Genomic DNA, 25876 nt, shown 5'->3' on the forward strand with positions numbered 1-25876 from the left:
CTTGTCCTTAGACCCCTACAGCCTTTCTGACCACCTCTACACTTGTGGAAAAATTGTCCAGACTTCAAGTGGGAAGTTTTCCAGAGTCAGTGTTTTCTCAGAGCCTGCAGCTAGTAGCCATTAGTGGAGAAGGGTCTACTGCTGCACAGCACTCATGTGGCTCCATTCTGCCTGCAGCTATGGTGGAGAGTGAGAACAGGTGGGGATGAAAATCCACCTTTTCAATGTTGTATTCCTTTTCTATTGATTATGTTTCACTTCTTGTACTCTATGTGTATTTGCCACTCAGTTTGAAGTAAGCAGTATGAGGGTAGGTCTATATAAACCAGTTTCTAGGATTTCTTTCTCCTGCAGCTCACAATAACAGATAATTAAAAGTAAAGCTATTTTCTTCTCTGTAAGATGGTCATTGAAATCAGCAAAACAAGGATGTATTATTACAAGTAAAATAGTGTTGTCTTGATCAATTTTTCTTGTGTTACTTGACGTAATCCTGCAGTCTTTGTACTTTTCGGGATAAGAGCATGTAAGAAAACACTTAAAATGTAGATAAGATCTTCCTAAGAGCTGGCAGCCATCTCTGATATCACTGGAATTGCCTCTTTATCTTCGTAAAGTTTTATGTTTGACATTTTTCCCTTAACAGAAGCGTAAAGATTAAAAGAAATTGTCAGGCCATAACCATTATGCCGCCATAACAAAGTGAAACAGTGAGAAGTCTTCTAGTGTTTCAAAAAGCAGTGATGGGGAAAGGTTTGCCTACTGTAGTAGGTTACCATGGTGTTCCCACTTCCCAGACACATTAAGCTCTTGTCGGTGACATGGTGGAGACTGAGGCAGAGAGCTGAACAAGGTGTTCTCGCCTCTGTGCTCTCTGCTCTTCTTGACCTTCATTAAAATGCCATGGCCAGTGGCAATTAATGCCTCCTGGGGCACCTGAAATAATATGAGGCAGATTAACCTGCCAATCGAACAAGTTGAAGGCGTTGGTTTAAACAACTGCCAGACACTTGTAGAGCAACTACCCAGGATGAGTGTGAGTGCTAATGAGGGACTACCTTGATACTGTCATATATAATTGATGAAACATGTTATACAACAAGCAGTGGATGAAATTAATGAAAACCTAAAGGAGTTATCAACCACTCTCATGTGATCTTTAATTGAATGATGTGTTCAATAGCTCAAAGGTAATGTTGATAGGAACTGTGTTTTTATTCTTTATTAAACTGGACTGCTTCCTGAGCCTTTCACTATCACTACAACTAAAGTCTTGTTAATGCCTTCATACTCCAATTTAACTTTAGCTGTTCTTAACACTGGCACTTTATGGCCACCGTATCCTCTGAACATAATCCTGCACTGAGCAGGCGTGGGTTTTTGGCAATCACAGAATTATTTGTAAAATGCCCTCCATGACATTATGGTGTATCTAAAGCCTTTGTCTACTTCAGATTTATTTTCCTACTTTTAACTCTTTTCTGATGACTGTCTCCTCATCCAGACTGTACATTGTCATTTCACTCTCTTTAAGCCTTTGCACACTGAGCCTGTTTCTTTCATTTATTTTGCACATTGGAAAATAAAATCAAGCTCCTGTTGTTATAATCATGTATGCAAACTGACGCCAAAACGTTTGTTTGTCATGTTTTTCTGGAAGAGATTTGATTTTTTGCGTTTTTTAGCACCAGTCCGAGTCCGAGTCCCCACACACTCGCTTGCCTTCCCTCCCCTCCCTTGCAGAAAACCCTGACTTTAAGCACAGTAATTTGTCTGTGTACTATGTGGATAAACCCTAGTACATAACAGATAAAAACATACTAGTGCATCTCAAAAAATTAGAATATCATGAAAAAGTTCAATATTTTTTGTCACTCTTTTCTGAAAGTGAAAACCATATATTATATAGACTCATTACACATAGAGTGAAGTATTTCAAGCCTTTATTTCTTGAAATGTTGATGATTATGGCTTACAGATAAGAAAACCCAAAATTCAGTGTCTCAAAAAATTAGAATATTGTGATAAAGGTCAATATTGGAAAGTCAGGGTGTCACACCTTAATCAGCTAATTAACTTCAAACACCTGCAAAGGTTTCCTGAGCCTTTAAATGGTCTCTCAGTCTGGGTCAGTAGGCTACATAATCACGGGGAGGACTGCAGACTTGACAAATGTCCAGAAGACAGTCATTGACACCCTCCACAAGGAGGGTAAGCCACAAAAGGTCATTGCTAAAGAAGCTGGTTGTTCACAGAGTGCTGTATCCAAGCATATTCATAGAAAGTTGAGTGGAAGGAAAAAGTGTGGTAGGAAAAGGTGCACCAGCATAAGGGATAACCGCAGCCTTGAGAAGATTATCAAGCAAAACCCATTCAAGAACTTGGGGGAGCTTCACAAGGAGTAGACTGAGGCTGGAGTCAGTGCATCAAGAGCCACTATGCACAGACCAATCCTAGACATAGGCTACAAATGTGGCATCCACTCCTGAACCAGAGACAACGTCAGAAGCGTCTTACCTGGGCTGTGGAGAAAAAGAACTGGACTGTTGCTCAGTGGTCCAAAGTCCTCTTTTCAGATGAAAGTAAATTTTGCATGTCATTTGTAAATCAAGGTCCCAGATTTTGGAGGAAGAGAGGAGAGGCTCAGAATCCACGTTGCATGAAGTTCAGTGTGAAGTTTCCACAGTCAGTGATGATTTGGGCTGCCATGGCATCTGCTGGTGTTGGTCCACTGTGTTTTCTGAAGTCCACAGTAAACGCAGCCATCTACCTGGACATTTTAGAGCACTTCATGCTTCCTTCTGCTGACAAGCTTTATGGAGATGCTGATTTCATTTTCCAGCAGGACTTGGCACCTGCCAACACTGCCAAAGGTACCAAAAGCTGGTTCAGTGACTATAGTGTTACTGTGCTTGACTGGCCAGCAAACTCACCTGACCTGAACCCAATAGAGAATCTATGGGGTATTGTCAAGAGGAAGATGAGAGACACCAGACCCAACAATGCAGATGACCTGAAGGCTGCTATCAAAGCAACCTGGGCTTCCATTACACCTGAGCAGTGCCACAGGCTGATCGCCTCCATGCCATGCTGCATTGATGCATTAATTCATGCATAAGGAGGCCCAACCAAGTATTGAAGGCATAGAAATGAACATAGTTCTCAGAAGCCTGACATTTCTGTTGAAAATATCTTTTTTTAATTGATCTTATATAATATTCAAATTTTTTGAGACACTGAATTTCGGGTTTTCTTATCTGTAAGCCATAATCATCAACATTTCATGAAATAAAGGCTTGAAATACTTCACTCTGTGTGTAGTGAGTCTATATAATATATGGGTTTCACTTTCAAAAACAAGTGACAAAAAATATTGAACTTTTTCATGATATTCTAATTTTTTGAGATGCACTAGTAAGTTTGCTCTCACAGTCACCTAACAGAGACTGAATTAAAAAGTTGCTCTCCATCTCTCCAACCTGGCACAGAGATATGATGCATAAGTGTGTGCTGTATGGAGCTCTCTGTCAGAATGGATGGATCCAGAGGGATTTTTAAGGAGTGACAGAGCCACAGGTTCACAGTGCGAAACAATTTGCCACATTCTATGACTTTTAGCTGTGAATACAAATAAGGGTGCTTTCAAATTAGGCCTGACCGGTTTGAACTGCACCATAATTCCTCCCCCTCCCCCTCACTGGCTTGGTTTCACACTAGCAACATTGATACATGCCTGGTCTCACTTGCGTATGTACTCAGTCTGATACAGCAGGTGGCAGTATGCACATAGCTAGTTTACACACCTGCCAAAGAGGAGAAAGAAGAAGAAGCTACAATGGCAACCACTCGCGTCATGACCTGAGCTTGCAAAAAAGTCCACCCTGCACCATGGATGTTTTTAAGATTACTTTTTAAGATGCCAGCAACGTTGCTCTTGAGTGTATGATAACCTTAATGTGATACATAGTGAAAACTTCCTTATGTATGAAATTAGCTCTCTTTTTATGCTTCTTTTTCCCTTTTTAAACTGTGCAGTATTCTCTCTATCCCCATTTGTTTCCCCCTAAATTCCCACAGTTGTGACAGTTGTGGCATTCTCCACAGCATCCGTAGCATTTTCTAATGTCCAGCTGGGGCTTTGGTTGTGTATTACTGACCTTGTTCACCGACCCTGTCGCTCTGTTTGATTTACCAGGTTCTTTCATGCCATTTAAATTCTCAAAGTCTCTATTTGCCACCACCATTGTTTATGCAAACCTGAGTGCTTTTTCAAAAGTCTGACAGCAGCCTCCGCTGTATCCTGTCTTCATTTATGCCACAGATCAAACAATCTCTCAACATCATTGTCAACAAATCATCAAAGTTACAGTCCTGCACCAGCTTTCTCAGTTCTGCCACATAATCACCAAAACTTTGTCTATTAGTCTAGTGCCCCCTGTTGGCATTACAATGCAATAACATTCCACAGTCACTTCATAACACGTCCCAAGTCCCTGAATTATGACATTTTAGGATTTTATAGAAGATATGTACATATGTTTAGTTTTTTATGGCACCAGTTTTGATCCAGTACACCCAAGAAGTCTTCTGATCGGTATCAAGGACAATTACAGCGACGGTATGGCCATATACATCTTACTACTATAGCTGGCGGCGTGTCTGCTAGTCTGTCTGAGTGGTTTTGCACACGCTATTGCTCCAGTTGTCCTTAATACCTTTCAGAAGACCTCTTGGGTCACTGGTTCAAAACTGGTGCCACGAAGGAATCATAAATATGAACAGATTTTCTATAAATTCTCAAAGTGTTGCACCGAGTCATCATTCAGGGACCTCTACTGCGTTTCATTTATCTTGGATGTTGGAGCCAGGCAGTGACTTCACACCCGAGCTGAATGTGTTCTGATTGCTGGTGTTCTTAATTTTCCACCACCAATCATTTATGCTCTGAATCTACCAGAAAAAGATTCTCATATGTCAGCAGTTTCTTTCAAAAACAAAAATTCAAAAAGCTAAAAGGTCCTACCATATGTCTGGTGCCATGCAGTATGGATGTCGTTCCTATTTTCCATCTGATGAAGTTATTATTTTTACACTGTATAAATAGCAAATTAACTTCCTGTTTGCACCCATGGGTGTGTTTATCATAAAAGTAGAGATGAAACAGTACCAGTTTCAATGATAGCTATGCAAAAAATCCCCCAGAGTCCAGGTCTTTTCCTACGAGTGAGGGTTAAAAGGACCCATGAGACTGACAGATGGATTGACAGTATCATCAGTACTGTGGGGCCTGTACCAGACTGCAGTGGTGAAGAGAGAGCTGAGCTTAAAGGAAAAGTTTTCCATTCACCAGTCTATCCATGTAACATACTGCACCTTTTGTCATGAGCTTTGGGTAGTGACTGATAGAATGAGATTGCAGATAAGAGCAGCCAAAATGAGCTTCTACAGTGTGGTGGCTGAGCTCAGCCTTGGAGATGGCGGGAAGAGCTTGGACATCCGGAGGAACCACTCTTATTAAAAGAAGGCAGTTGAAGTGTTCAGGGCATCTGATACCTCTGGGTTGCTTCCCTTTGGAGGTTTTCCAGGCATGTCCATCTGAGAGGAGACCCCGAGTTAGACCCAGATTTTACTGGAGGGATTATACTGTATATATCCCCTTTGGCCTGGGAACCCCTTGGAATCTCCTAGCTGGAAACCGCGGCTTGGCAGAGTGATGTCTGAACTGACCTTCTTATCCTGCGTCACAGTGATATGACTTCAGATTAGTGGAAGAATATGAAGGAGATGGAAAGAAAAAGCAAAATCTGCAGTTCAGTTCCTCAAAGCTTCTCTTAGATTCATGAGTTGGACTTACACTGTAGGAAATGGCATTTTTTTCTTTTAAGCCAGTTTCAGATGGTACATTTTAAATCCTTTTGTTGCTGACCAAAAATGTCTAGAAACATTGTAAAAGTTCAAGTAAAACAAAGACTTGATTAAGACTTTTGAAAATATATATCTTTAATTATTACCTATTAGAAGTATTAAGGTTCTACATGTTATTGTCCTAAAAGAAAAATGTTCACAACAAATCTACTTAAAATGTGCTGCAGATTTGTGATTCTTAGTAGTTGGCAGGGCTATAATGGAAACATGTAAGATTCACCAGTAAAGGATATAGAAATGTTGTGACTACAATCAGGTGACTCAATGTGGCTTAAATGCACAAAAATAATTCCATTTTTATTTTGAAAAGAAATACCATGAAGGATATTAGTGACAATATAACACCTAGCCATAGTTCTTTTGCAGACTGAACAAGAAAAGCACTTGGAGAGCGCAGACCTCCGCCATTAGCCCTATCTCCCAATAGTAAAGAATCCTTTAAAAAATTCCTGGATCCAGATCCGGATCACTCCCAAAATCGAATCAGTTCTTCCTTATGCCATTTCTGACATTTCCTGAAAATTTCATCAAAATCCGTCCAGAACTTGTTGGGTTATGTTGCTAACAAACTAACAAACAAACTAACAAACCCTGCCGATCACATAACCTCCTTGGGGGAGGTAATAAGATTGTCCTCAAGGATATTACTATATTTTACCCTCTACCTTTACAAGCCTTTCAGGGCCGGCTGAGAAGCATCCCCACTGCATGATGCTGCCACCACCATGCATCACAGTGGGGATGGTGTGTTTGTGGCAATGTGCAGAGTATGGTGTCCCCAAAAAGCACCAGTTTATTCAACAGTGGCTTTCTTTTTGCCTCTTGAAATCAATAAACGGGTAAAAAGGCACTCTATATGTTCCTTTTTCTGCACTGAATTAAGAAAGAAAATAAACAAGCAGAAATTATAGAATAACAGGATTGGGCCACATGCTGCATCAGTTATGAATCTGAGCAACATTGACTCACATGAACCTATGGTGCTTAAACTGTGGGAGGAGGCAGACGTTCAAAATAAGTCATAGTAAAGTGGAGGGGAGCCAAGCGGATGTTGAGTCATGACAGGAGCTGCCTGCTTTATTAATATGTAGATATTAAAGGCACTTTAAATATAACTGTGGAGGGCTTCTGACTAATACGTTTAATTTTTTCATATCTGAAAAGACAATTTTAGTGTTGGTAAACAGTACATATAGTATGTATCTGAATATGTCAGGTCACTTACACTTCAGTGCAGAGAGTGCTCACTTCAAAAACTTAGCACTAACAAACCAAAGGCATGGTGTTAGACTACCTAAAGCAGATTAAAAAAAGATTTGCTTAGCTAATATTTGTGGGGAAAATTGGATCAAGACAGTTTGGCAACAAACTGCAAATCTCTGATCCCTCCTTGCAGACTGTTAATGTGAGACGCTGCCTCTGTCAGAACATAAATATAAAACTAAAACTTTCAAAATAAAATTTGATTAAACTTCTGTTTTGGGTTAGGATGAGGGTTAGGATATCAAAAATTTAAAGGTTAAAATCTGACCTGCAAAACCAGATTACTAAATGTTTCACAGAGCTGACTTAACAGTCTCCTTACAGGAAATAGGCTTGTCCTCCATAAAACATTCTAGCGTAGTAAACATAGCCTATGTAGCCCTGTTAGCTGTGTAAGTCGTGTAGATAATATAGCTACATAACCAACGTTGCTAAAGCAAAGCTCACTGAGCACATGGATTTCTAATCTAACGAAGCTGCGAAGCTAACTTTAACTACGTAAGCTAGACAGCTACGCTGTCTTTGTAGTTATATTGACATTCACATTGCTAAATCTAACTTAGCTACATTGGCTAATGTGGTACCATTCACTACAAAGTTAGCATAGCTGTTGCAGCTATGTCAGCTGTAGCTAAAGCTAACAAAGCTAAAGCGAGCCATCGTTTGTGTAACTCACTCTAAAACAGGTTAATACATAATTAAATTCTGGATCTTTTTCTGTTTTATTTATGAAATGCTTCTTTTTTATATTTAGTTTCTATTTATGTTGCTTATTTTTATTATAAGTTCTATTGTAGGCTACTTTATCAACTTTCTCTTTGTTGTGTTGCTCTGATGCCAGAATTTCCCCTCAGATCAGTAAAGTATAATCTTATCTTCACCTGTAATGTTTGCAATATAGGAACTTCATGAACCAGACTTGGTTTATGAATAAAGCAGAATTAAAAAAAAAAAAAAAAAAAAAAATGTTGTACTGGCCAAATTACAGCACCTCCACAGGGGACTTTCAATTGAATTTAACAGATAGGAGACAGAGTCTGCAGCAGACAGAACAAGGAAACTATTTAAAATTAAGATTTTCCTGGATTGGTCCTGATGAAGCTCCAAAAACTCAGTAAATAGGTAATGGTAGTGAGAGCATAAGTGTGAAAACTTCAGCTTCATACTGAGACAAAGCATCAAAGTTTTCAGACTAAACCTTGGGAGTTTTTGACAGGAAGCAAAAGCTACTGGGCCATTTATCACTGTAAATATCAAGGCAACCTAAGACCTGGTTTTCAGCATTGACGGTAATCAAAAGCAAGTACCAGACAAGGCTGAAGGTGGAGGATGATCAGTTATTCCTTCCCACAGTGTGACCTTGAATCGACCTCAGTTGCAGGCTCAAAGTTACAACTAAAGTATAGGAAAGCATAATAATAATAATGGCTGTTAGTTTACTGCCGGAAAAATGTACTGATTGCTTCTGAAAGACTGATGTCATTAGAAATATGCAGCATACATTGTGTCCTTCAGGGAAGGCTCACTCACCCACACTTTGAAAACCTCTGCTCTGTCTTCTACTTTTGGTACAAATGCAATGTAGCGCTCCCTGAAGAACAAGTTTCAGCTATTTAAATTACCTGGCTTCTCTGTGTGTTTCTGTTGTTGGCTATTCTCACAACTATTGTCTTCACTCTCACTGCCACGTCTGAGTAAAGCATTTGATTGGCTGAGGAGCGTCATGTGTAGCTACAGAAGCTGTCCCTGTCTAACTAGAAGCACTTGTCAGAATTAAATAACAGGTATGTATGGGTCCATATCCAGATTGTAGTCTGCCAATTAGTAAGCCAATCTTCAAATGTAAAGGCTGAATTTTAGATTAACTAAATATGCGAAAGCAGTTTAACACAGACCATTACATCTTTTTTGGATATGATGCTAAAAAAATTGTGGGTCATGAATTAAGAGTACACCCACTTGGCACCACTACACCACTGGGCTGACAACATCAATTTCTGCTCAGTATACAGTGCCTATAAAACAATTCATGGCCTTGGATGTTTTACCCTTTTATTGACTTTATAAATCAATCATGGTCAATTTAATATGGCTTTTTGACAGAAAAAATGTCATAGTCAAAGTGAAAGATTATTACTGCAATTGTAATATAAAATAAGTGACTGGAAAAATATTCAACCAATTAAAAAGACTGACCTGATTCAACAGAGGTCCAGCCAATTGGTAGCCACAGTTAATGAACCAGGGATCACCTGAGCACAGTGAGTGTGTCTCAAGTGATTGGAGTATAAAGACACCTGTGTCTGGAAGGTCCAGGTGCATGTGTATATCTGCCTACATCAGGCCGTCCTCACAAACTGAGTGACCGTGCAAGAAAGAGACTAGTAAGAGAGGCCACCAAGACACCTATGACTACTCTGAAGGAGTTACAAGCTTCATCAGCTGAGATGAAGAGACTCTGATTTCAACAACTGTTGCCCGGGTTCTTCATCAGTCAAAGCTTCATGGGTGCATAGAGAAAGCCACTGTCATAGAAAACGTGTATTAAAGCCTAACTAGAGTTTGCCAAAAGGCGTAGGCGACTCCATGGTCAAGTGAAAGAAAGTTCTATGGTTTGATGAGACCAAAATAGCCTTTTTTGATTATCAGACATGATGCTATGGTTAGTGGACACCAAACACTGCACAGCAGCACAAAGACACCATCCCCACTGTGAGGCAGCATCATGTTAAGGGGGTGCTTCTCAGCAGCCAGCCCTGGAAAGGCTCGTAAAGATAGAGGGTAAAATGCATATGGCAAAATATAGGGAAATCCTTGAAGACAATCTTACTCAGTCTGCAAGAAAACTACAACTTAGGAGAAGATTTATTTTCCACAACTGTTCTGTAGGGGCCAAATCAAAGCCTAGACCTCAATCTGACAGAGCTGGAGCAGTTTTGCAAAGAAGATTGAAGTGAAATTGCAGTGTCAAGATGTACAAGCCTGATTGAGAAATATCCACACAGACTCAGTGCTGGTTGCAGCCAAAGGTGCATCTACTAAATACTGACTTAAAGGAGGTGAATATTAATGCAGTCACTTATTTTACAGTGACATTTTTTTTATTCATTTGACACTACTTTGTAGAAATCTGTTATCACTTTGACATTATATATGTTTATTTTTTAAATTTTTGTAAAAAAAAAAAAAAAACATATTTACATTATAAAATCAGTAAAAAGGTTAAAAAAAAAAAAATCCGAGAGGGAGGATACTTTTTATCGGCACTGTACATACTTCAGATTTCAGTTGAACTTACAAGTTTAGCATTTTTTGAGTCCGGTCGTAATTTGACTAAAGCCGTATTTCCACAGGATTAATGTTACCTGAGAACCTCTGATAATTTGTTATTTTTGCAGGACGTGTCTGTATTTTTAATCCAATGCTACTAACCATGCCTGTGATTTGCTGTTTTTTTTCACAGCTGGTTTGAATTTTTCTGCACCTTTTTCTGTTTGTAAAAGTGATAGAGACTTAATTTATTCCCTTTAAAGTCTACTATCCAAATGCTGCTCCCTCAATACTCAGCGCTTCTGCTATGTTGCCCACATCTTCTCTTAAACATATCTGATCTTAAGTCAGAATTATTGAGTCAAACATTTTGTGCATAACACAATTTAGGCTTTGAAATATGCCATTAAATCACAGCGATAATGCTACAACAGTTGATCTGCATGATGAAGGTTGTTGTCAGTGCACATCACAATGATTAAAAAAAAAATATACAGGGGAACATTTAAATGTATTGCTTTGACACATGTTGTCTATTATAAACTGTGGTTAACAGTCAGTGTAGGATATGTTAAGGAAATGTTTTCTACAAAATGAAATGTGCACTACATTGCCTTTAATTGTATGGCACATTATTCATTGCTGTTGTAATGTTTTCAGATATCAGTAAACTTGAATACTTTGCAGACACCAGGGGATGATTCACAGGTTAGCAGGAGTCTCCAGGTTACATGAACCCTGTGCTAAAAATGCTTAACACAATAAACTGACTTCTTTTTAAGTGCATGTACATATATTGTATGTACATAAGCATGCTAGGACAGTAAAAACATTTATGTAAATAACTTCATTTCCACAGAAACATTTGTATGGCTTTATATTTTTGTTTATTTTTGGAGGTTTTAGAGAAGTGTTTTTAAAGAGTATTGAGCCACAGTTTATACCTCTTCCTACTCACGATGACACAAGAAATATTTTCAGGAGGCACCTTGTGAAGATGTGTTATCACACTTCCCACTCTGGCTTGCTGAAGCATTTAAGAGTGACTCAACAGATGTGATACAGCAAACTTGCTTTAACTCGAAAGCTGCGATAGACCTTGCTGTACTCAGCTGACCTGCACTGCTGATTTTTTAGCTCACCTTGAGTTATGAGGAAAATTAGACTTTAACGGTAGATTGTTGTTTATTTCTCAGCAAACAGCCAGCAGATTTAGTGTTATTACCTCTAGAGAATTGCTTTAACCAGTGTTAATGGCTTTTAGCTGCAGTTGGTATTAAAAATGTGTTTTTAATGGCTGTGTAATGTAACACTGTTTATTATAATCTAGGATCCCTAACAATTAAAATGCACTAAAGGTGGCAATAAGGGATATTTCTTCCAAGCAAGTCTTTCAGGCAGCTTTTTCTCAATCAGTCTTGTAAGCGTCATCACATCAGATCTTCAGGATCTCAATTAGCAGATTGTGGAGCTCTTCTCTGTTGCAGACACACTTTGTGCTTCCAGCTGATAAGGCTGGGTGTTTTTACAAACAAATCCTGTCTGCTGCAGCTCATAGAACAAAACAGGCTGAAAATATGTCACTTCTTCTTCTTCATTCCTTCAAAATAACTGCATTTATTTCCACAAACATAACCCTCCATTTTGCAAATGTGTCTTATTATGTAATATTTGAGTGACCCCTCCTCCAGGTGCTTTTTCCCTTCACTAAAGACTGTTATTGCCTTACTGAACACACACCTTCACCTGTGTACACATAAGCACAATAGCACCTGTGCTTTGCAGGGCTCTGTGTGGCAGAGCAAATATGTCTGTTCCCAAGACAACAGCAGATAATAGAGTCATTATAACAGGACAAACAGATTACACAGTGCAGTGCTGCTGCAGGAAAAAAACCTCACATCCCATCAACGACATCAGAGAAATACTTTAAGAGACTGGCTCGGAAAGAAAGAAATAACTTAGGTCATAATCCATTCCCTTCCTGTACCTGTTTATAGCTTCTTGATCATTTTGGGTTCTTTTTCTGTAACAGAAAACAGAAATGACTCAACATGTGCTGCAGAGGATTTTCTCTCCAAGATACAAGACTCCCCAAAGAGAGGAACACAAACTGAAAGAGCGTTCATGATTCTTTTTAGTGTCTTTTATCGGTCCGCGGTACACCAAACGGAAATCACAGTGATTCATGAACGAGTCATGAAATTGGCTTTTTGGATCTATGAACTGAATACTATTGAACCATATGGCTTTAACGAAGCACAAGAACCTGCTTTTTATGAGATGTAGTTACTTATTATTTGTCTTTTCTTCCCTACAGGTGATACAGACTCACAGGGAGAGATGAAACAGATTCCCTAACCTTCATTAATTTCCCCACCCTAATCAGTGAGAGGGACAGCTGCTGCATTGTAATTTTATTGTTTATTAATAAACTTTGTTCAGCGAGCTAGGTTGGGGAGGTCATTGATCTTAAGAGTTAATATGAACTGATTTATATTTTTGTAACTTGGATCAATTATGTCTTGCATTTCACCTTTAATATTTGTACGGCACATCATATTTTATTTCTTTATTCTTTTAGCTCTGTTTTATTATATATGTCATGTTTGTTATGCTGAATGATCTGGTTGATTACTGGTCACGTGACCATGTGTATTATGCACACCTGTGTACGTCCGTTTGATTATGCTGGGTGAACCTGAAGAAGCTACAGGTGAAACGCGTTGTTCACTCGTAATAAAGTTTAAGTAAAGTCTATCTCAGTGTGCAGCAGATTATTTCTCTTCGTTGACATAAATGTGGTGTTGTTGTTTATGTAGTAAAAAAGCCAGTGGAAGGAGATGGATTTCAGATTTCTGTTCTGGCAAAACTGCTATAGGAAGACAGTGGCACAATCGAACAGACATTATAAAAGCTTGAACTGTCCACACCATTTGGTTCATTTGAACAAGTGTGAAAACGAACCAAAACACACGAGAGTGCAACAATGTTACAATTTTAGCCCCCAGTCGAACCAAGTTCCCAGACTATCAGGTGTTAAAATGACCTAAGATGAGCTCAAAATAGATCTGTGGTCATAAAAATTCAGCAAGTTTAGTTTTCAAGACTGAAATGTTGGACATTAAAAATCCATGACACACATTTTTTAAAAGTATGCCATTATTTTAATCAGTGTATTTTAAATCAACTAAAGTATTGATATTTTATTAAAATGAGTGTTTTATATTTATATTAACTTTGCTATTTAATTAAAATAACCGTGTAAAGTATACACTTAAATGGTAACAACTTTTTATCGACTAAAACTTGACTAAAACTTTAAAAGTTAGAAATTGATAACATTTGACAAAAGAATAATGAAAAGAATAAGTCTCTCCGGGAAAACAGGTTTTATGCAGTTTTCAAATGTGTTACAAAAATCCACAGCTATTGCAGCATTTTTCGATTTCTCTTCTCTTTTCCAACATTTGTGAGCCCTTGTGAATTGTAGCCTCATTTATCTGTTCTCAGCTGGCAGCAGAGGTACCCAGCGTGGTCTTCTTCTTGAGCTACTCTGCTTCAACGTTCAACTAAAGACACTGGTCGCTTCCATAAAAGTTGGCTTATTTGTGTTTAATGCAGTTAAACAAGTGCACCTTATAAAGTGGCCGTGATTGAGCTTCCACTGTTGTAGTGACTGTTTTCACTGAAATGTAGAACTAGGGACACAATTAGCTCACATAATTAGTGGTTTATGTGAACAGGGTGGTCTGGGATGGAGTCAAACTCCCAGCCTGAATTATTATCCCAGTCCTTTCGTGTTTGGAAGTGAGTACAAGTGTGGTGACCCTGCAGTTAGCAGCTGTAGAATCAATATGTTATAAAGAGAGGTCTGATTACAGCAGGCAGAGGCTGATGAGAGACATAGCTGCATAGAAACCTTAAATGACTCAGTCAAAAGAAATACATTTAATGTCTTTGGGTGGAAAAAAAAAACATGTTGAAAGATTAGCTGTGTAGATCGGTGCTGATCTGTCTGCTCAGTCAAATTATAACACAAATTAAATCAAAGTTGTAATTTCTTCACAGCTGCCAGAGTAATTCATTATGTCCTGATTACTGTGTGAGAACAAATTTAAGCAATAGGAATCAATATCAATTAATTTGCTAATTTTGAAAGAAGGCAGAGAAGGGGAGAAACAGATGGCTGATAGAATACAAATCTGTCCTGAGATGTGATTATGACTGCCATAAGCATATTTTGCTACAGCTTGCACAAGATGTTTACTTTGAACAAAGATTTTCTCTAGTGATATAAAGAATCTGTTTGATGTTTTTACAACAGAATTAAAGAGTAACTGAACCACAAAGTTTTGGCTGGAGTGCCTCTACCCTGGAATCTCAAAAAATGCCTTCAGAGCATCAGTATATTTACAACCCAATTCCAAAAAAGTTGGGGCGCTCTGTAAAATGTAAATAGAAACAAAATGCAATTATTTGTAAATCTTATAAACTCGTATTGAATTCACAATAGAAAACAATGGCTCAGATGTTTGAGACATTTTACCAATTCATGAAAAAACATTAGCTAGGTTTGAATTTGATGGCAGCAACGCATCTCAAAAAAGAAGGGACAGGGCCAAGTTTTAAATTGTGCATCATCTCCTCTTCTTTTAACACCAGTCTGTAAGTAAGGAGACCAATTGCTGGAGTGTTGGGAGAGGAATGTTGTCCCATTCTTGTTTGATGTATGATTGAAGCTGCTCAACTGTCCTGGGTCCTCTATGTGGGATTTTTTTGTTTTTTTTGTTTTCTTCTGGAGAAAGGTCTGGACTGCAGGTGGGACTCTTTGACTGTGAAGCTATGCTTTTGTGATGGATGCTGTATGTGGTTTAGCATCGTCTTGCTGAAATATGCAAGGACCTGTGCAAGGTTCTAAAACCTCTGTATACTTTTCAGCATTGCTAGTGCCTTTCCAGATGTGTAAGCTGCCCATGCCATAGGCACTTACGCAACCCCATACCATCAGAGATGCAGGCTTTTGAACTGACACTGATAAACGCTAGATGGCCCTTCTCCTCTTTAGACCACAGGACACGAAGTCTGTGGTTTCCTAAAAGAAGTTCAAATTTTGAATAATCCAACAAAAAAGCAGTTTTCCGTATGGCTTCTTGTTAGCACGATACAGCTATAAAATTGCATTTGTGGATGACTTAGCAAACTGTGTCGGTAGACAATGATTTCAATGACATACAAGAAAAATACATTTTAGGAGAACAAAGAATTATCTGCATAGATGCTGCTAAATACATCAGATCCTGTCAAAGCCTGAGGGACAATCATCCAGCCACCCCTACCCAACACTCTAAAATGTTTATATTTTTTTACATGACTATTAATTTCACCACTGTATATAACTACAAACATATATGTGTAAATATGTTAAGCTGTTTTAATGTCTTGTACACTGCTTTGGCAATAACTGATTTGTCCATGCCAATAAAGCAAATTTGAAATTCAAATTGATTTCTGGAAGTGTTCCTGGGCCCATACAGAGATTTCCAGCAAAGAATCATGCCTGTTTTTAATGCAGTGTCACCCGAAGGTAACCTTGCAAAGCAGCAAGTTTTTTCAAAGCCTCTGCCTTTTCCCAAACACTTCCTATTGAAGCTTTCCTAGATGGATGTGTTTCACACATCCATCTGGCGTGTCAGGTCAGCCCGAAGGAGCATTTTTCTGAAATTGTTCCACAATTTTTAGACACAGGTTTTCCCCTATTGGTGAATCTCTGCCCATCTTTTCTTCTGAGAGTCACTGAAATGCTCAATTCATACCCAGCCATGCTACTCAATTGTTGGTGATTGACCTAAAAAGTTGCAAAATGCTCCTCCTTTGTTGCCCGTTCCCTTCTTTTTTTGTGTGTTGCTGCCTGCCATCAACCTCAAAATGAATATTTTTCAAGAATTGGTAAACTGTCCCAGTTTCAACATTTGTTTATTTCTATTGTGAATAAAATATGGGTTAATGAGATTTGCAAATCATTGCATTCTGTTGCATGCAGCACCCAAACTTTTTTCATTGGGTTGTACTAAAAAGTGGCTTTTTCATGATATGTCTCTCATGTAACAAAATACAGAAACTCCTGTCAAACTTGTATCAGCCAAACTTACAACACAGCTGCATATCATCAACTGTACAGTAGTACTCTGTGCAGGACTGTTTTCTTGATACTGCTCCCTACTGCCTACACATGATTTCTGTCGGTTACCATCTGCTCCAATGATGTGCCTTCCACTTGCATGTGCACTTGCAACATAAGAAGAAGTCAGTGCAACTCTGTGCGTTGATGATGTTTGATCTGTAGGGTAGAAACGGACACTTAAGTGTAAGTAGACACAAAAACTGCAGTCTTTTTGTGAATCAGGCCATTACAAAACTCACACTGTTTGGCTGCAAAGATCAACACTCTATATTCAAAAACATATGTAAAACACTTGCACCTAAATTTGAGTGTTAAACATTTTTCTCAGAAGTTTGTTCATTCTGTTGACACTGACCTCCCTCTCTGTCTCTGTGGTAATAATGTACACATTGTTGTTGAGTGCTAAAGAAACTTCATCAGCTCATCTGCAGTCAGCACACAGCAGTGACACAGTGTGCTGCTGCTGACCTGAAGATGATCCTTCAGTCTCCTGCACTGAACTCGAACTAAAAGAAACAAGCAGTGATACCACTATGCTTACCCTTTCTCCAGGGCATGCCACATTGTTTTACATTTCATACTGTTTCCCAGACATCCCACTTAGCACAAACTAATCGTTTAACATGAGCTCACAAATCATGTTCTGGAGATTTTAAACCCATCCACGTTCCTCATCACCAAATTGAAGTTATTTTCTTGTGTTCATATGACACAGGTATTTAGCTTAAGATGAATGTTGTGGAACCTTTAAGGTAATTACCTTTAACTACTATCAGCAAACTCATGAATGATTTATAACAATGACTGCTGCACTAGAGTTTTCTTAGGGGCCTGTGTGCATTTTTATCAAGTTTAATTTTCATGCTTTTACAAAACAAACACATAGCAATACGGAAGTGCGTTCTTTGAAACATGGTTCAACAGAGAATACTGTACCAGGTTTATAGCTAAAGAGTAGCTCCTCACTGTCACTGTCTGTGACAGAAAAAGAAAGCAACTCTTTCCTTTGGTTCATGAGATGTGGAAACCAAATTCTCAGTCAAGGCATGTCCAGAAAATCTGAGTTTACATTTGAGAATTTTAGACCTTTTTCAAGACCCTTTTCATACATTCAGTGACACCATTGCAGCCTCAGTTTCTAACCTCTTACATTAAGGACACAGTAATCAGTTTTGTACAGACTGAATTTCAAATAAACACAAAACACTTGTGCACAAATGATGGGGCCAAATACATAACTTACCACATAGCCCATAGCTGCCACATACAGTGCTTAACAAATTTATCAGACCACCACCTAAAGTAAGGTTTATGCCACAGCTGACCTAAATTAACAGCATTGGTAATTACCAAAACCATTTGTTATGATTCTGCAATGGTTAATACACCAATATGTAGAAGCTCTTTAACCAAAATGATATTTTTAATGCTAAAATACAATTATTATTGTTATCCATGAATTTTCAAATTTACTGATTTACAAAAAAACTGAAAAAATAGTAAAGCACATTATCATTTCTTGATTAATATGTCAAATTATAGTTATTTACTTGCATTCCTGAACAGAAAAATGAGTTTTAGTGGTTGAATGTTATGCTTGATTCATTTCTGACTTCTCAGAGAAGCCCAGTGAGCCGGCTCAAATTTGGGTATAAAAAGGTGAATTCAGTTTAAAATTCCTCATTCCTGTTCAAAACGTGGAGAGCTCACTGAAAATGAAAGAGTCCGCATTAAAAGCAAATCATGATGCTGGATGGTCTCTGAGACAAACAGGGAAAGACATAAAGTCTTCTCACAGTGTGGTCAAGTATGCTTTGGAGTCAATTGCCGAGACTGGGAGTTACAAAATGCGCCAAGGAAGAGGCAGGAAACCAAAGTTAACTGAAGCAGATGTCAGACACCTCAAGATCTGAAGTACTAGAGACAGAAAGAAGACCACTGCTGATCTTCAGGCAGAGATGAATGCTTCTAGATCAGAGTCTGAGAAAGTCTCCAGAATGACCATGAGCAGACGACTGTACGGAACAAGGCTTAAAGGGAAAATAGCTGCTAAGAAGCCATTATTGAGGCCTGCAAACATCCAGAAACACCTCAGATTTGACAGGGAGCACAAACACTGGACTGCTGATGACTGGAAGAAGGTACTCTGGACGGACGAGACCAAGTTTGAACTCTACGGTCAGCATCGTCGTGTTTATGTCCACAGAAAAGCTGGAGAACGTTTTGATGCCAGATGCATTGCACCCACAGAGAAACACGGTGGAGATTTCATTATGGTATGGGCTTCCATTTGTGGATATGGCGTGGGCAAATGAGTGAAAATCCACGGTATCATGAACAAGAACGTCTACCACAACATCTCAGTGCATCATGGAATTCCTTCTGGACTGAATCTGATTGGACGTGGGTTCATATACCAACAAGACAATGACCCCAAGCATACTTCAAAGCTGTGCAGAGACTGAGCAAGAAAAAGGAATCTAGAGTACTGGAACTGATGGACTGGTCAAGTCAAAGTCTGGATTTGAATCCTATTGAACAAATTTGGGGTTTAGTAGATTCAAAGATTGATGGCACAAAAGTTTCATCTAAAGCAAGTCTGTGGGAACAGCTAGAAACTATTTAGAACTCAATAACAAAAGAGACTGTGGAAAAGTATATAAAAACAGTGGCAGCAAGAATGCAAGCTGTTATCAAGGCCAAATGAGGCCATACAAAATATTAAGTTTTTTGGTTATTATGTGTGAAAAAGGACTATTTAATTTTTTCAGTTTGTTATTTGCCAAATAAATAACAATAACATTTTTAGGTTTAAACAAGTTTTTGAAAGATTTCTAAAATATTTATGTTTTCTCATGTTTATGACAGGTGGCCTAATAAATTTGTTAAGCACTGTAAATCTAGGCCCCGTACCCACCTTGCCACATGGCCCCTCATGGGTCCCCCAACCCAATCAAAAAAAACATTTATTGCTTTCTGATAAGAAATGAAGGGCACAAAAAAGGGACAGCCAAAGATCTTTGGCTAATAATGTGTTTCTTTTTTTCTTTATTTGCTTTATTCTAACGCCGGTTAGACCTGCATCATTCAATTTCAATGACCCATTGCTGTTGATTAAGAGCTTATCTAAGATACAAAGAAACAACGGACTCCAGTGAAAAGAAGAGGGGCAAGTGGGAGGGGGAGAGACAAAGTGCCAAATTTAATGCCTGGTTTCATTTGGTGTTAAATTACATCACTTCTACTGCCTGTGGCATTTAGCACTGGCCTTTGTGCATTAGTTCTCGTTTGCAGTTATGCTTATTTGCATCTGAGGGGAGCAGGTTTGCAACACATTTTTACATACTCCTCCTACTCCTCATTTCCATGTATGTAAATGAGACTGGGCGTTGTTCTATAGGCTAAGTTGTTTGCGTGCATTCTATGTGCAGTTTTGCGTCTGCTCTGTGGATCTTGTTTTTATTTTGCTATTTGCAAAGCTAAAAAATGTGCAAAATGCCTCGCTTTTTAAATGGATATGCCCCTAAATGTATTTACTTCTAGGACCCTGAGAACTTGAATTGTAAGTTGTAAAATCCTATAAAATATGACTTTACTGTTAACCTTGATTTTACCTGATGAAGACCCACTGAGATCGAGATCAATGGACCATTCACAAGGGTGACCTGGCCAAGAGGTCAGTTGCACACATCAATAAATACATATTCACAGACTCTGGAGGCTTAACTATGATATTAATCCAAGGAAAGAAAACTGGCTAATTTGAGGCAGCTTTGTATACTGTGGGTACAGGAGAAAAGAGAGGATTGAAATGTTCAAAAGCAAATTGGTTTATAAAAAACTGCTCACTAAGACAGAGGAATTTAGTAAAGAGAAGATGGTACCAGAGAACATGCCACTGGATACAGAAGTTTTTAAAGACTCTATCGTGAAAAGAACATATTCTGGATCTGTTCCTCTTATCTCACTTTCACCACAGGTGGAAATGTTCAGTGTAATGTACAGTTAGGTGAGCTGGTTTAAGAACAGGTTAATATGAGTGATAAAAGCTAAATTAGCTTGTCTATTAAAGTCCAGAGAGTCAGCTGCTGTTAGAAACGATAGATTTGTTTAGTGGGAGAGATAAATAATTTCTTAATCAATAAAATGCTTGTCCAAATTAATATTATGCAATAATTGATTGATTGCTACTCAGCCTAAAAGGGTTTCATTCAGCAATAATAAGCTGCTCCCTATAAATTATCCTATACTGACAATTTCCCTGTAAATTGATTTGAATGTCAAATGGCACCAAGAATAACTTCGCTTATAAAATAATAAAATGCTTATTTTGTCATGGATGTTATTCTAACCATCAAATTATGCATCTCATTGTAAGAATAAATACACTCTCCTTGTTTGTGCTTCACTTTTTTTAGTAAAATGACAGACTTTAAATGCAAATTCATGCAAACGTTAAATCAGTACCCCCCTCAGCCATGTTGGTAACTGCTCTAAAAGAGCAGATTATTTATCAGGGATAGCGAAGCATTGGCTTTGAAGGGGCTGCTTAATTCACAGGAAAATCTCTCAGAGATGGTACTGTGACACTTTTCAACACTAAAAATCTCTACAAAGTAATGCCAATTAAATAAAAGTATGTAAAGTAAAATAAGTGATTGCACAAATCATTGACCTCTCTGAAGAGACTGATCTAATTCAACAGAGGTCCAACAAACTGCTGCATGTACTCTCACAATTAGCACACTAAATGCGTCTCAAATGATTGTAGTATAAAAAGACACCTGTGTCTGGAAGGTCCAGCCACTGGTTAATCAGTATTCCTGGCTACCATTACACCATGAAGAACACTCCAAGCAAGTCAAAGAAAAGGTTACTGAAAAGTTTAAGTCAGGAAATGGATACAAAAATAATTCCAAGGCACTGAACCTCCTCCAGAGGTAAATCCATCATCAAGAAATGGAAAGGATATGGTGCAAGTAAATCTGCCTAGATTAGACCATCCTCACAAACTAAGTGACTCTAACCCTGCAAAAAAGAGACTAGTGAGAGAGGCCACCAAGACACCTATGACTACTCTGAGGGTGTAAAAAGCTTCTGCAGCTGAGATTGCTAAGAAAGCTACTGTTGAAGAAACTCATTAAATCGCAACTTCAGTTCACTGAAAGGCATGTGGGAGACTCCATTGTCAACTGGCAGAAAGTTCTTTGCTCTGATGAGACCAAAATGGTGCTTTTGGGCCATCAGACAAGGACATCAAATATTGCAGATCACCACAAACGCACCATCCCCAATGCAAAGTACAGAGGTGGCAGCATCATACTGGGGGGATGCTTCTCAGTAGCTGGCCCTAGAAGGCTTGTAAAGGTGGAGGGTAATATTAATCCATCAAAAATATCCAGCTACTACTGCTGAAGATTTTTTCAGGTAATTTTTGACCCCAACACAAAGGTAAATTTAACCAATAGCTCCACTAATAGTATAGAAACATGTATTCCTGCCTGTTGAGGTCATGTTATGTAGTTTTACTCCTCAGCAGCCATATGTTTTGTTGCACTGACTGACCTGTAATTAATGCGACAGAAAGAGAGTTTATCAATTTCTTGGAAACAATATTTGTAGATTTAACAGCTAAGACAAGCTGAAAGGGTCATAGTTTGGATATTAAAGACTTGGCTCAAAAACTATTACAAAAAAGCTACCCATTTCACATTTAATTCAATCAGAGAAAGCTTAATTATAAAGGAAAGATGTTCAATTCCTTATGGACAAGAAATTTAATATTAGAGACATTACAAATATACCTTTTAGCCTTTCCAACTAAAAAGCTAATTACACAAGGAGCACAGCATGTTTGTTGAAGCTCCACAGCAAATAACACACACTGTACTTTCGTTGTAGGATCTCTGGTTACAGATCAGATTGTTGAAGCTGAGGTTTTTTTTTTTTTTTTTTTTTTAATAGCATGACTAAACACATGCATGAGTGGGTGGAAAGCCATATGGGAAAAGACAGAATCAATATTTGAGAGCTCAAAACACAGAACTTGTTCAGGACATATCTAAAATAGATAAATAAAAAAGTAAAAAAAAAAAAAAAGCTTCACACTGCACCAAAAATATTATGTCTCCTTCTGGAAGGTGGTTGTTGAAGTGATACACATGCCAAGTGATGGTGGGTGTTTCTTGGCTACACTTTTGGCGTTTAATGCTCACAGTTATGGTCTCTGCTGATGGAGAGAGAATCAATATGAGACTCTGTTTTCAGCCCTGGATATTTAAAAGCAGTAGGCTTCATTCATACTGTAATCTCTGAAGTAACTGTAAGTAGCCCGCAGAGGCATATCAAATAATTTATAATGCATTTGAAAATTACATCTCATTTAGTGTATGAATCCTATTGTTAGCTATACAGGTTGATTTTCAGAAGTCTGTTTGTGTGTGAGTCAGCAGCTTGTGGTCTAAAGATAAAGTTTAATTAAGCAAAAAGCTTCACTGGCTCCCCCATGACTTCTTTTCAATCCCTCCTCCAAACTCTTACCTCGCCGGAAACTTTGCACTAATTGGACGCCCTGCTTGCCATAATCTTTGAGCCCAAATAAGATTAATGAGAGGACACTTTTCTGTGGCTTGCACCTATTCAATACATCTTTTGGCAGGGCTCGCAGACTCTCAGGGAGATTTCTTGCTTGGTCATGTTTGTAAACAAAAGCTGATGTGGGGTTTTTCAGGAGCCGGGAGCGTTTGTGACACCGCCACCGCTACATAAACCCACCTCTCTTCGGTGAGATGTTTCTACATCACTAATTTCCTCTGTCTGTCTGTCTGCTTTCTTCTCAGGCTATGGGCATGCAGCACCAGGGACCGATGCAGGGAAGGCCTTTTGCATGTTTTATGCCGTCCTGGGAATCCCTTTGACTCTTGTCATGTTCCAAAGTCTGGGTGAGAGGATGAACACTTTTGTCAAGTACCTGCTGAAGCGGATAAAGAAGTGCTGCGGTATGAGCATCACTGACGTGTCCATGGAGAACATGGTGACTGTAGGATTTTTCTCCTGCGTTGGCACTCTGTGCATTGGAGCTGCCGCCTTCTCCCATTATGAGGACTGGAGCTTCTTTCAGTCATATTATTACTGTTTCATAACTTTAACAACTATAGGCTTCGGGGACTTTGTGGCCCTTCAAAAGAACAGGGCCCTCCAGAAGAAGCCGCTATATGTTGCCTTTAGCTTCATGTATATCCTGGTAGGCCTGACGGTCATCGGGGCTTTCTTAAACCTGGTGGTGCTCCGTTTTCTTACCATGAACAGCGAGGATGAGCGGCGGGATGCTGAGGAGCGGGCTTCGCTAGCAGGAAACCGGAACAGCATGATTATCCACATCCAGGACGAGTCGCTGCCGCGGGGCCGGCGGCGGCGTGAACCATACCGGGCAGAAGTGACTGATTTGCAGTCAGTCTGCTCCTGTATGCACTACCACTCGCATGACTTCAGCAGCTCTGGGGGAGGAATAGGAGGCTTGGGATGTGCGTTCTCCCATCAGAACTCCTTCAGCTCACAGCTGAATCCTAATCAGTACTTTCACTCAGTTTCCTACAGGATTGAGGAGATCTCACCCAGCACCTTGAAAAACAGCCTCTTCCCTTCGCCCATCAGCTCGGTGTCTCCGGGCCTCCACAGCTTCTCAGACAATCACCAGCTCATGAGGAGAAGGAAATCCATCTAAACCCTCACACACAAGACAAATTAGTTTCCATGTTTTATAGACAAGGTCAAACATTTGCAATGCTGCTCCTTACCAAATCTAATTTCAGCACTTTTTGGTTGTGTGTAATATAAAAGTATTCTTGGGAACAGGTGACGACGTAGCGTGGACTACATGGGATGCAAAGCATGAAGCATGGATGTCTATTTTTTCAAGAGATTTTCTCCATTGACACAAACTTTCAAGACCTTCCTTCTTTCAGATTTACAGTCAAATATTGATATATTAACTTTGGTTTCATACCAAATGATGCACACAAGGGGAAATGCTATTTTTCAAAAGGGAGTATGCTTGTTTCACCTTAACTTGAAGAAACTTTTGCTCTTATGTACTACTCCATTGCCTCACTGCAGACAGAGATTTTAAAATGACTTAAAGCATCAGGTATTGTTTTCTATAAGCAATCATATATTTTAATGGTTTCACTACGCATTAAGCCAAAATATTGTTGCCAATATTAGCATGTGCATTTGATGTCATTTAATGAGTGTGCCATGGTTTGTAACATTCTTTAGTCTTTTAGAGAACAGCTGTTCAAAAGGCCGTCTGTTTGTCTTTGAGTCAAAGGATCATACTGCTGTTATTGATCTTTCAACCTGATCTACAGTGTGATTTATCCACAAAAGCTTAGATTTTAACCCAAGTATTGTCATAGTAAGAGTTCAAATTGACCAAAAAGTAATCAATTAAAGGGAGACCATTTCAGTGAAAGTGCACTCTTCTCAAATTTGACCCTTCGCCCCAACACTCAGGATAAAAGTATTGAAAAAGAGGCAGAGAGACTAGTTCCATCTTTTACAGACACCCTAACAAGACCAGAATGCAATGCAGCAGCAAAGGGGTCATTCAGTGATTTAGGATTCCATTAAGCTAGGTACACACAAGAGATATAAAAGATGAATCATACTCACATAGCCTTTTTGCTTCTGACATCATGAGTTGGGAAGCTTTATTAAACCATTGCTGTGTTACAGATTGCAGCTTGTATTAAACTTCAAAGGAGTATTACCATTTTTTTGGGCCAGCATCTGTGAGAACAGTGGACAGTGGAATCCTAAATTAAGGCTGGGTCATATCTGTAAGTTGAAACAACATATTTGATGATGCACAGGCTACCATGAAACAATCACAACAAGCAATCAACCTGAGGAGCCAGAGAGATGTTGCATGCTATGTAAGATGAACTAAGCTCATGGGTTTTCAAATACCATAAAATCCAGCATATAAGATTAATTTTTGAAGTGGATTTTTAAACCAAAACCTATAGTGATTGAAAATTTTTCCAGTTTATTGTGTGCAGGTGGCCACTTCCGTGCTCAGAACCTGTTGCTAGTGCCCACATTTATAACAACAGTCAACCTTCAAGCTCCACATACTCCGTCTGCTCAGCTCTACTCAATTCCACTATTTTTTATATAGCACTTTCCATACATAAAAGTATGCCACCAAAAGTGCTTAAAGAAACTAATAGG

General features: G+C 38.8%; 1 protein-coding gene across 1 annotated transcript in view; it reads left to right on the forward strand.

The window, feature by feature from the left end:
- kcnk9 (potassium channel, subfamily K, member 9) overlaps positions 1-24365 on the forward strand; it is a 71184-nt gene extending 46819 nt beyond the window's left edge. The window contains exon 2 of the mRNA XM_041809858.1: positions 23482-24365. Coding sequence (XP_041665792.1) covers positions 23482-24365 — 884 coding nt within the window. The remainder of the gene's footprint in view (positions 1-23481) is intronic.
- Positions 24366-25876: the final 1511 nt, after the last annotated feature.

The sequence above is a fragment of the Cheilinus undulatus genome, linkage group 16 (assembly GCF_018320785.1).
Source record: "Cheilinus undulatus linkage group 16, ASM1832078v1, whole genome shotgun sequence".
Classification (NCBI taxonomy): Eukaryota; Metazoa; Chordata; class Actinopteri; order Labriformes; family Labridae; genus Cheilinus; species Cheilinus undulatus.